This window comes from Xenopus tropicalis, chromosome 3 (genome assembly GCF_000004195.4).
Source record: "Xenopus tropicalis strain Nigerian chromosome 3, UCB_Xtro_10.0, whole genome shotgun sequence".
Lineage (NCBI taxonomy): Eukaryota > Metazoa > Chordata > Amphibia > Anura > Pipidae > Xenopus > Xenopus tropicalis.
The window spans coordinates 141,628,373-141,640,949 of NC_030679.2; the positions used below are offsets into that span (position 1 = coordinate 141,628,373).

The 12,577-nt window shown below is 46.8% G+C and overlaps 1 protein-coding gene across 2 annotated transcripts in view; it reads right to left on the reverse strand.

Moving 5' to 3' along the window:
• The window catches only part of LOC100497762 (complement C3), an 85,790-nt gene that overhangs the window by 54,530 nt on the left and 18,683 nt on the right, over positions 1-12,577 (reverse strand). For both annotated transcript variants that reach the window (XM_031899474.1, XM_031899475.1), the window contains 4 exons: positions 10,926-11,072; positions 9,410-9,622; positions 6,802-7,005; positions 6,350-6,511 (listed from right to left, as the gene is read on the reverse strand). In XM_031899474.1, coding sequence (XP_031755334.1) covers positions 6,350-6,511; positions 6,802-7,005; positions 9,410-9,622; positions 10,926-11,072 — 726 coding nt within the window. The remainder of the gene's footprint in view (positions 1-6,349; positions 6,512-6,801; positions 7,006-9,409; positions 9,623-10,925; positions 11,073-12,577) is intronic.

Sequence of the window (12,577 nt, forward strand, 5' to 3'; positions counted from 1 at the left end):
AGGCCTACAGCCCCAGTAATCTACCATCTTAAGTCGGGGACAGGGCCCCGTGAATGAGAACAAGCCAGCTGTCACGACTAAGCAGGGAACGTCACTGGAAGAAGTCGTTGAGGAAGGACCTCCCCTACACCTCCCACTAAGGAACACAGCCGCTGGGGATGAAACAGGACTGGAGCCAAGTGAAGGAGTGGCCGAACCAGGCGTCTTAGGCAAAATCGGAAGGCAATCGGATGGTCAGGCAGGCAATAGGTCGGTACAGGCAGCAGGATTCAGAATCGGGAGTCAGGCCAGGTCAAAATAACAAATATCAATCAGGAATAATGCTTGGAGTCTTTCACAAGGAAAATGATCACTTCGCAGTGATCCTAGGCCTCTGGCGTCTTTTTAAGCGCAAGGCGCGCGCCGGCGTCATAGCGCGCCCCCTTGCGACCAGGTGGACGGCCACGACGAGCAGGTACCTTACATTGCCCCCTCCCAAGGCACGGCCTCCGGACGTGCACCGGAGCGGGCTTTCCAGGACATCTCCTATGGAAAGATCGAATCAGCCGAGGAGCATGGACATTTCTTACGGACTCCCAGGAATTATTCTCCGGCGAGTAACCCTTCCATTGGACCAAGTATTGCAAATGCCCTCTATGGTATCTGGAATCAAGGATAGCCTGGACCTCGAATTCCTCCACACCCTGCACAGTTACCGGCTCCGGAGGCATCTCAACACGACCAGGGAATGGATTTCCTACCACCTTCTTTAGTAGCGAGACGTGAAAGACAGGGTGAACCCGAAGATTAGCAGGTAATCTTAATTTGAAGGCAACAGGATTGATCTGTTCTACAATCGAGAAGGGTCCCATGAACTTTTGGCCCAACTTCTTGGTAGGACACGAGAGCTTAAGGTTGCGAGTGGATAACCAGGCAAGGTCACCAACTTTAAATTCGGGATTTGGCCTCCGTCTTTTATCAGCATGTCTCTTATAGCTACGTTGTGCTTCTCGTACAGCTTGTTGAAGAAAGTCGAAATTATGATTTAAAAATAAAAGTCTGTCTTGAGCTGCAGGAACCGACACTTCAGATAGACCCGGCAGAGAAGTGAGGTGAAAACCATAATTGGAGAAAAAAGGAGTCTGTTTGGACGAGGTATGTATAGCATTATTATACGAAAACTCCGCTAAGGGCAAGAGCGTAGACCAATCTTCTTGAGAATAGGAGGAAAAACACCTTAAGTATTGCTCCAAGGTTTGGTTGGTGCGTTCAGTCTGCCCATTCGTTTGAGGGTGGCATGCCGAAGACAGAGCGAGGCTAATATGAAGCCCTTGGCACAAAGATCTCCAAAACCGTGAGGTGAACTGTGACCCCCTGTCCGAAACTACCACCTTGGGTAGGCCGTGGAGCCGGAAGATCTCTCTGATGAACACCTCCGCCGTTGTAGCAGCCGATGGTAAGCCAGACAAGTGTATAAAATGAGCCATCTTAGTAAGCCCGTCAACCACTACCATAATCGTGTTAAACCCAGCAGACTTGGGAAGATCCACAATGAAGTCCATAGAGATCCTCTCCCAAGGTCTTTCAGGAACAGGGAGGGGCTGAAGTAGACCCATTGGGCGTGAGTGTGAATCCTTGAACCGGGCACACGTTTGACAGGAAGTGACATACTTAGCATAGTCTCTCATCATCCCAGGCCAAAAAAAATGTCTCTTGGCAAGTTCCTGTGTCTTGTAAACACCCAAATGGCCAGACACCGGGTGGTCATGAATAAACTTAAGTACCTCAAGGCGTAAGTCTTCAGGGACAAAAATCTTATTATTCGCTATGAGGTATTTCTCTTGGCGGACAACATCCCCCGGGGGGTTGACGACAGACTCGGAAGCATACTGGATCTTTTCTAGTAGTTCCGCCTGAAGCAGGAGGAAGTTGGAGGCGTGTAGAATCGTGCTGGTAGACGAGTTGTTTTCAGGAGCAGGGAACAGGCGAGATAAAGCGTCCGCTTTCCCATTCTTGGAACCAGGTCTGAAGGTTACATGGAAATTAAACCTGGAAAAGAAGAGCGCCCATCTGGCCTGACGAGGCCGAAGTCTCTTTGCGGATCATAAGTGTTCCAAATTCTTATGGTCAGAGAATACTAGGATGGGGTGAGCAGCCCCCTCCAACAGATGGCGCCATTCTTGGAACGCCGACTTAATGGCGAGTAACTCTCCCACATCATAGTTCTGCTCAGAAGAGTATAGTTTCTTGGAGAAAAATGCAATAGGGTGAAGCAGACTCTGTACGTCATTTCTTTGTGACAAGACTGCTCCAATGGCATACTCCGAGGCGTCTACCTCTAGAACAAATGGACGAGTGGGGTCAGGATGCTTCAGAATGGGTGCCGAGGTAAAGCGACTCTTGAGATCAGAGAAGGCTTGCTGGGCCTCAGGTGTCCAACAGAATTTCTTTAGCGAGCTGGTAAGGGCGGTAATAGGAGAAATAATCTTAGAAAAGTTCTTGATGAATTTCCGATAAAAATTGGCAAAACCAACAAACCTCTGCACAGCCTTGCGGCTATTTGGTGTGGGCCAATCTAGAACCGCCGAGACCTTACGAGAGTCCATCGACATTCCCTCAGGGGAGATGATAAAACCCAGGAATTCTATAGTTGATCTCTCGAATTCACATTTCTCCAGTTTCGCGAACAGTTTATGGGCCCGCAAACGAGAGAAAACTTGTTTGACATGGCGTCGATGTTCTTCCAAGGAGGACGAAAAGATCAAAATGTCATCTAAGTAGACGATAACAAAGAGATCCAGGAAGTCCCTAAAAATATCATTCACGAAGTGTTGGAACGTTGCTGGAGCGTTACATAGGCCAAAAGGCATAACCAGATATTCAAAGTGTCCGTAGCGTGTGCGAAAGGCCGTCTTCCATTCGTCCCCCTGTCGAATACGGACCAGATTATACGCCCCTCGAAGGTCCAGTTTAGGAATAATTCCGGTATGAGCGGCAAAGGGTATCGATTCTTAATGGTAATTTTGTTCAAATCTCGATAGTCAATACAGGGGCGTAAGGAGTGATCCTTCTTTTCAACAAAGAATATACCTGCTCCGGCAGGTGAGGTGGATGGACGAATTAAACCCTTTTTGAGATTTTCCTCAATATAGTCTTTAAGAACGGTAAGTTCAGGTTCTGATAAAGGGTAGATTCACCCGAAAGGAATAGCTGCGCCAGAAAGAAGGTCTACAGGGCAGTCGTAAATCCAGTGAGGCGGTAGTACATCCGCTCCTCTCTCATCAAAGACGTCTAGGAACTCGTGATAAGATTCCGGAATGAGCTTAAGCCGAGGATCGGAAGACAGGACCAACAACTCCTTCGAGGCCCAGTCATGACAGGAGCATTGGCCGGAAGGAAATGTTATTTGATTAGTGTCCCAATTGATGAGAGGGTTATGTGCCTTCAACCACGGGAATCCCAAAATGAGGGGATACAATGGGGAGGAAACTACATCAAACGAAAGAGTCTCACTGTGCTTCTGAATCTTTATTAACAAAGGAATAGTCTCAATCAAAACTGGACCAGAAGAAATATCAGATCCATCTGCCAACTTCACCATCAATGGGCTGGATCTGGGTTTCAGAGGAATGCAATGCAATCGGGCGAACTCCCGATCAATAAAGCAACCGCAGGCCCCGGAGTCAATCAATGCTGGAACCTGGAGCGTCTTTCCGGACCACTGTAAAACAGCAACAACAGACATAAGTGAAAGTCCATTGACCCCTTCTGCACTGAGAAGAACTGGTGCTGAATTCTTACTATTAGGTCGCACAGGACAACTGCGAAGGAGGTGGCCCGAAACACCACAATAGAGGCATAAGTTCATACGTCGTCTGCGTAGTCTCTCCTCAGGTGTCAATGGGGAGCGGATGAGGCCGATCTGCATGGGTTCAGGCTCCTCAGACAACGAAGAAGCGGCCGTGGGTGGTGTTGAGGTGGATTTAGGGAACAGGGGTGCTTTGGGGAGCAACCAGCTTGGTTGCGAAACCCCGGATTTCTCCAGTCTCCTCTCCCTCAAACGCCGATCAATTTGGATCACTGTCCCAACAAGCGATTCTAGTTCATCAGGAACTCCGACACGAGCTAGCTCATCCTTCAGAACTTCTGACAGGCCAATTCTAAACTGGTGTTTCAGAGCCGCTTGGTTCCATTGGGTGTCCGCAGCGTAGTTGCGGAAATCTGTGATATACTCCTCAACCGGGCGTCTACCCTGGAAGAGGGATCTGAGCGCCGCTTCAGCTGAAGCCTCTCTTTGGGGGTCGTCATACAGTACAGCCATCGCCTGAAAGAAAGCAGTAGAGTCACTGAACAACGGGCTGTCTTGTTCCAGAAGATGGTGGGCCCATGTCTGAGGCTCCCCGGATAGAAGCAAAATGGCAAACCCCACCTTAGACTGTTCAGTCGTATAAGTATAGGGGTTCAAAGTAAATTCCAGCTTGCGGCTATTCATAAAGGCCCGAAACTTCTTGCGGTTCCCAGAAAAGCGCTCTGGCAGAGAAAGCTTGAGCTTGGGCGTCGCTGGCTGAATAACCCCAGGTGAGGGAGCAGCGGGAACATCAGCGGGATCTCCAGGCAAAGGCTGTAATTGAGCCTGGACAGAATGCAGCCCGGCTTGGAGTTCTTGTACTGCTTGAGTGAGGGCGGTCATTTGCTGAGTGAGCAGTTGCATGGCCGGGATTTCCTCAGCTCCTTCCATACTGGCGAAGTGATACTGTCACGACTAAGCAGGGAACGTCACTGGAAGAAGTCGTTGAGGAAGGACCTCCCCTACACCTCCCACTAAGGAACACAGCCACTGGGGATGAAACAGGACTGGAGCCAAGTGAAGGAGTGGCAGGAATGCCGAACCAGGCGTCTTAGGCAAAATCGGAAGGCAATCGGATGGTCAGGCAGGCAATAGGTCGGTACAGGCAGCAGGATTCAGAATCGGGAGTCAGGCCGGGTCAAAATAACAAATATCAATCAGGAATAATGCTTGGCATCTTTCACAAGGAAAATGATCACTTCGCAGTGATCCTAGGCCTCTGGCGTCTTTTTAAGCGCAAGGCGCACGCGCGGGCGTCAAGACGCACGCCGGCATCATAGCGTGCGCCGGCATCAGAGCGCGCCCCCTTGCGACCAGGTGGACGGCCACGACGAGCAGGTACCTTACACCAGCACAGTCAGAACTATTTCATAGCACTCTCTAGGAGAAGTGAGCACAGTCAGTCTATTTAGAAAGGGCAGCTATTTAGCCCCATCAAAGGAGTTGTTAAGGGTTTAGCCTACCCCGGCTCTGTTTGCCTTTTTTAAGGGACCAGCAGACACAGGATTCAGGTTAGTACTTTGCCCCTGAACCACCATCTCTGGAAGAATCCGTTATCGTAAAGGTATTCACCTCAGGTATCCAGTTAATACTCTGCGCATCATCCTATTGAGAAATACAGGTTCCTAAGGGTCACCACTTCTATTCTCTATTGTGACCATCATTATCTACTGTGTCTGTGAGTATAATACCCTGTTGCACTATTCTACCATTGTCTTGGACAATAAAGTATTATCCAGCTATTCTGGTGTCCTATTGCACAACACCAGTGTGAGTTGTAGTTCTACTACACCGTTAAGCCCCAGACACAGCTCCCACTTAGCGGAGGCCCATCCTGGGAAAGGGGGTTGCATGTAACACATGCTCTAAGCAAAATAGCCTGGTAATAATACCCCTATTAAGCCAAACAAGTGTTACAGTACTAATTGATGTCTCTGTTCCCTTAAAAAGATTTGACAGTTTTTTAAGAGATTGATTACTTTTTTCTAGAGAACATTGCCTTTTGCCTTTATGATTTTAACATGAAGGAGATAATACAACCTTCTTTGTTTAATATAAGGATAGTAGAAGTTGGATTTTTTGGAAAAGTTAAATTTGCGTTCATATTGCTGTAGGTACTAGTTATAAACTGAAACAGCCAAAGCTTTTTGCTTCCTATAGTGCTCATACATTCATTGCTCACTGGGTATTTGCTCTGTTACAGGAGAAGTTCCCTCAATTCCCCCTGCAGCCTCCCATTAACCTCCATCACTGGTGGGTTTTGGCCAAGGCACGTTACATCATTTTCAGGCCAAGGACCAGCTACACTACTGGTTTCCGACAGTTCCTATTGGAGCCAATTGGAGGCAGCAGGGTAGTTTTGTCTGCCAGTTGCACCCATATAGAAAACGTCTCATGTGACATAGGCACATTAAGATGACAGAAAGTCATAAATCCCAGGCACAGAATAATAAGACTATATAACAACAATGAATAATTTCTCTTGGATGGATGAACATAACACATATGGGAAGGGTTTCTCACCTTACTCTGAGTGAGTTTATACTTCTTGTTCAGCAGAAAGACCCCTTTATCCACAATCACGAGTCCCACATTGGCATTGTGGTCGGCTCTGAGTTTCAGTTGCACGGTTGACGGCAGTTTTTGGACATCGTTGTCCTTTTCCCTGTAACCTGTCACCTCCAGCTGTGCAAGAACCATAAATATGTCAGGTTACTTATTGTAGAGGAAAAATACATCTGTCGCTCTTCTGTTGTCCCTACTGTTATCCGACCAATATGCTCTTTATTCATTATCCACTTTGCATTTGGTAGAAAACTGTTTATTGGGTAACTGAACTTTGCATTTTTAATCAGTCCTATCCACATCCATCACAGCCTTTATATAGTACCTTCCCCCATATGATTACTGTTAATCCAGCAACCGTCTACACCAGATTCCCCTGTACTTTAATAGATTTCAACATGGAATCTCACCGTGCCCATGCAGGTATCTACCACATCCACCCAGACAGAGTCAGACACAATATCACGCCCTTTGGTTGTTGTCACCATGTAATAGGCCACAATACGGAAAGATGGTAGGTAGTCCTCAGTGATAAACAGAGACATGGAGATCACGTACAGATTAGGCGAACGTTCCTGCCTGCCCACCTTTATGATGCGCCCCCTGCTCATGACCTGGAGGAGAAATGATACGTAGTTAAAGTGAAAGTGATACAATATACAGCAGACGTTCCAAATTTTTTAAAATTAGATTGGGGAGACAGACTCCCAACTATGGGCCACGTCCCACTACATCCTTCTTACTTCAAAGCTCTTTAGGTTTTTATGAGAGTCAGTAGGTTCCTTCTCTCATTGGCCGATTAGTATCAGTTACCCCATCACTTAGCTGAGTGTGTGAAGAGTCTTCAGCCTCAGGCTTAAATATTTTGAAGGGGCAATAAAATAAGATGTATCTCCCATGCCTATCCTTTTATATATATATATATATATATATACATTGATCCAGTTGGTCGATAGATTTCATAAACCAGTCTATCAAAATTACTATTTCTCATTGTTCAAACCTGCATATCAAATACTGTAGAAAGCTATGGGCAACCATCATGGTTTTTGTTTTCCAGTGGATTTAATCAATAGGAACATTAATAAAAATTCATAAAGGTACATAAAGGGGTAATCTCCCTTTACTGTTCATGAGTCGCCAGTTAGTACCCTATTCCCTGTAGGAGAGAGGTATTCCTATTGCCCAGGGTTAGTTGCACCCTTGTTCCCTAGTGTAAAAAGGCTTAGGGAACATAGGGCTGATTCACTAAAGTGCGATAACGCATATCTCATGCTTTTTTGCGTTACGTGTGATTCGCTATAGTATCGCATGCGTTAAGTCGCATATTGCGTGCGTTATTAAGCGCACAACCGCATGCGTTAATTTTACCGCATTGCCTTAATTAGCGCGCAGAAATAATACTAACGCATGATTCACAAACACTTAGACACAATAAATATTGCATGTGTCTGTGCGAAAATTACTTGAGGCAGACGGTAATTATAGAAAAGTACAGTTAATGAGCTTTTGGCAACACAATAAGGACTTTGCAGTGGGATTTATTCAAGTCTGTGTTGGCCCCAGAGTGATGCAGCCGCCAGTAATGATGCCTCATTACTATTACAGAAGTACCTTTCTTCAGTGGGAGTTCAAAAAACATTTATTTCATGGTTAAGAGCCACTGGTGTCTTTTAGTTCTATTATTTCTACCGGCACAAGCTACAATTACAGTTCCATTACGATACCTATCCTCCAGTGAGGGCTCAGCTGGGTGAGAGGGTTGCAGTGTATCAATATTCTACTGTTCAATAGTAAGGAAGGTTAAATCAATAAACTACCCTCACACTTTTATGGGTGGGAGATGATGATCATTAGGGATCAGTGACAATACTCAACAACAACCCCCCCATGAAACTGAGATGTGGAATGGAATTCCAGATTTGGACTGGGGTTCAAAATAGGCCCTGTCATTTCAAATACACAGAGGCCCAAACAGCCCCCCAGTAGCCCAATAAATAGTGAGTGTCTATGGCACCTTACAGAAGCCCCTCTGGCATTTGCCTGAACCCACAGATTGCCAGTCCGGGCCTGATTTTCAGTACACAGAGACCCAAACAGCCCCCCCCATAGGCCCAATAAATAGTGAGTGTCTATGGCACCTTACAGAAGCCCCTCTGGCATTTGCCTGAACCCACAGATTGCCAGTCCGGGCCTGATTTTCAGTACACAGAGGCCCAAACAGCCCCCCCATAGGCCCAATAAATAGTGATTGTCTATGGCACCTTACAGCAGCCCCTCTGGCATTTGCCTGAACCCACAGATTGCCAGTCCGGGCCTGATTTTCAGTACACAGAAGCCCAAACAGCCCCCCATAGGCCCAATAAATAGTGACTGTCTATGGCACCTTACAGCAGCCCCTCTGGCATTTGCCTGAACCCACAGATTGCCAGTCCGGGCCTGATTTTCAGTACACAGAGGCCCAAACAGCCCCCCCATAGGCCCAATAAATAGTGAGTGACTATGGCACCTTACAGCAGCCCCTCTGGCATTTGCCTGAATCCACAGATTGCCAGTCTGGGCCTGATTTTCAGTACACAGAGGCCCAAACAGCCCCCCATAGGCCCAATAAATAGTGAGTGACTATGGCACCTTACAGCACCCCCTCTGGCATTTGCCTGAACCCACAGATTGCCAGTCCGGGCCTGGTTCCATGTTATGCCTACTCATAGCATCAGAAAGACTCAGTTAGGCCCATAATGATCAGTTGTCCCCTAATTCTGCTGTCCATTATGTTAAAAATAAACTAGGCAAGTTTTGCCCTAAGCTGGCCATACAGGCACCGATATTAGGTTTGGTACGATAATTGGTGCGTGTATGGCGGATTGACAAGACGACCAATATCGCAATAATTATCATTAAACATGTGAAATGTGAACTTCTCAGGAAATGCAATCGCTGACATACTCTGTATTGGTCTATGTGTATGTCTGAGGGCAATGGAGTTTTGCATGTTCACAGGGTTGTATGTCTGGTTACCAAATAGGTGAAATGCCGGATTTGTTCTGCAACCTCTGGGGAGTTAGTTTTGATGTAGAACGTCACAGTGAGAGTGCCTCCCAGTTTTAGCTCCAATCCAGGGACGCTGACGTGCAGGTAATTATGAAACGAGTAGGCGGGACGGTAGGCTTTAGCAGACATAGTCGCAGTTGCTTGGTGCCGGGGTTGCACACCTTTCTTGTCTGTTTTGACCTGATAACAGAAAATATAAAACATAAGGCAGAATCCTGGGAGCCTTACATATACTTCTATGTATTGTGACTAAAAATGGCCCGATTTGTTCCTAGACTTCCAGTGGCTTTGCCTATTCTGCAAAATGTTGCCCAGCCCAATAGGCACAAGCTTTGTTTTATTGCTTGGCTGGTTCTGTATATACAAGGCAATGGGAGAGTCATAGCAGACACACAAGTGCAAGAGATCCTCTCACCAACACAAAAAGTCACTGTAGCTTTGTACATTTGAGCTTGGGTTTCCATACTTGTGATCCGCCCGATACTTAAATTCTGCTCCCATTCTAACCAAGATTAATATAGTTCCGGTGATAGCCAATCATTATCCGCAACAAGTGGTTTGTTGTGACCATTGGATGGGAATGTAAGATTGTTTATATTAAGAGGATTTAGCAAAGTTGTGTCATGTGTTGCATCTTGGGGCCCCTCTGGGGGTTATAGGCAAGTGCTTTGTTGTAAGCCAGTGATCCCCAACCAGTGGCCCGGGGGCAACATGTTGCTCCCCAACCCCTTGGATGTTACTCCCAGTGGCCTCAAAGCAGGTGCTATTTTTGAATTTCTGGCTTGGAGGCAAGTTTTAGTTGCATAGAAACTATGTATATTGCCAATCAGAACCTCCTGTAGGCTGCCAGTCCACATAGGGGCTACCAATTAACCAATCACGGCCCATATTTGGCACCCCATGAACTTTTTTTAATGCTCATGTTGCTTCCCGGCTCTTTTTACAATTAAATGTGGCTCACGAGTATAAAAGGTTGGGGATCTCTGCTTAAAGCTAATTTTTATGGCATATACTTTAGCATTGTTCTTCAGTTTCCCTCCCTACTGTACATTGCCTGATCAAGAGAAGATGGGAGAATTTCTCAGTAAGTGCTGACTGGTCAGTGAGGGAGTCAGTAGTGTGACTTGGTCACAGCCCCCAGCAAAAAAAACTTTGGAGTGAGAATAGCCCCTCCTCCCCCAAGCCCTGGCCTAGTCACGCAGCACTGCTATTCTAAAGGTAGGAGAGGGGTCGGGGAGGGGAGACTACAGTACAGCAGAACCCGGAGCCCCCTGCCACCCAAGCACTGCTGGATCTGCTCTATAGGTAGTTACGCCAATGGAGAAAGTACTTGACATCATATATAATAGCAGGGGCTGCACTACCATACTGCCAGTTACTGCCAGTTACTGCCAGTTACTGCGAGCCTTCCCAGGATGCCTGAGCCCAGGCAACAGTTTAATTGAAATTTCTTTCCTTTAAAAACAACATATTTGGTACTGACAGAAATAGGCATCGAGGCCATTCCTTCTATAGTGTTGAGTTTCAGCCTAATGGTTCCATCAGCTTGAGTTTCCCCACGAAAGTTTCCCGGATGAACCACCACGGGGATCCGATTAGCAGGTGAACCATCGGGATTGGTTACAAGAACCTGAAAGAAAAAGAAATGCATGATATATATATATATACAGTATATACACAGAGAGAGAAGGATTCTACAGTACAATTTTGAGCGAATTGTCCATTAAATATGTTATAGTTACTTTTATAATTACCCTACTGAGAGGAAGTGAGGAGATTACCTGGGGGTGAAAAAGGGTTGGTGAAAGTAATTCCAACATGTGGTTGTGGAACCATTATGATAACCCAGGCAGGAAGGGGCAACAGCTGAGGGTTAATGCAAGGATTTTAGAATGAATTTCTCCTTATCTTTATAAATTTATAATAATGTCCAATTGAATATAATGTAGTGTTGCCCTGCACCGGTACAGCTGGGGTGTTTGCTACAGAAACCCTACTATAGTTTATATAAATACCCCGCTGTGTAGCCCCGGGGGCAGCCATTCCTGCACTGGTACAGCTGGGGTTTTTTCTACATAAACCCTACTATAGTTTATATAAATACCCCGCTGTGTAGCCCCGGGGGGCAGCCGTTCCTGCACTGGTACAGCTGGGGTGTTTGCTACAGAAACCCTACTATAGTTTATATAAATACCCCGCTGTGTAGCCCCGGGGGGGCAGCCATTCCTGCACTGGTACAGCTGGGGTGTTTGCTACAGAAACCCTACTATAGTTTATATAAGTACCCCGCTGTGTAGCCCTGGGGGCAGCCATTCCTGCACTGGTACAGCTGGGGTGTTTTCTACATAAACCCTACTATAGTTTATATAAATACCCCGCTGTGTAGCCCCGGGGGCAGCCATTCCTGCACTGGTACAGCTGGGGTGTTTGCTACAGAAACCCTACTATAGTTTATATAAATACCCCGCTGTGTAGCCCCAGGGGCAGCCATTCCTGCACTGCTACAGCTGGGGTGTTTGCTACAGAAACCCTACTATAGTTTATATAAATACCCCGCTGTGTAGCCCCGGGGGGGCAGCCATTCCTGCACTGGTACAGCTGGGGTGTTTGCTACAGAAACCCTACTATAGTTTATATAAATACCCCGCTGTGTAGCCCCGGGGCAGCCATTCCTGCACTGGTACAGCTGGGGTGTTTGCTACAGAAACCCTACTATAGTTTATATAAATACCCTGCTGTGTAGCCCCGGGGGCAGCCATTCCTGCACTGGTACAGCTGGGGTGTTTGCTACGGAAACCCTACTATAGTTTATATAAATAACCCGCTGTGTAGCCCCGGGGGCAGCCATTCCTGCACCGGTACAGCTGGGGTGTTTGCTACAGAAACCCTACTATAGTTTATATAAGTACCCCGCTGTGTAGCCCTGGGGGCAGTCATTCCTGCACTGGTACAGCTGGGGTTTTTTCTACATAAACCCTACTGTAGTTTGTATAAATACCCCGCTGTGTAGCCCCAGGGGCAGCCATTCCTGCACTGGTACAGCTGGGGTGTTTGCTACAGAAACCCTACTATAGTTTATATAAATACCCCGCTGTGTAGCCCCGGGGGGGCAGCCATTCCTGCACTGGTACAGCT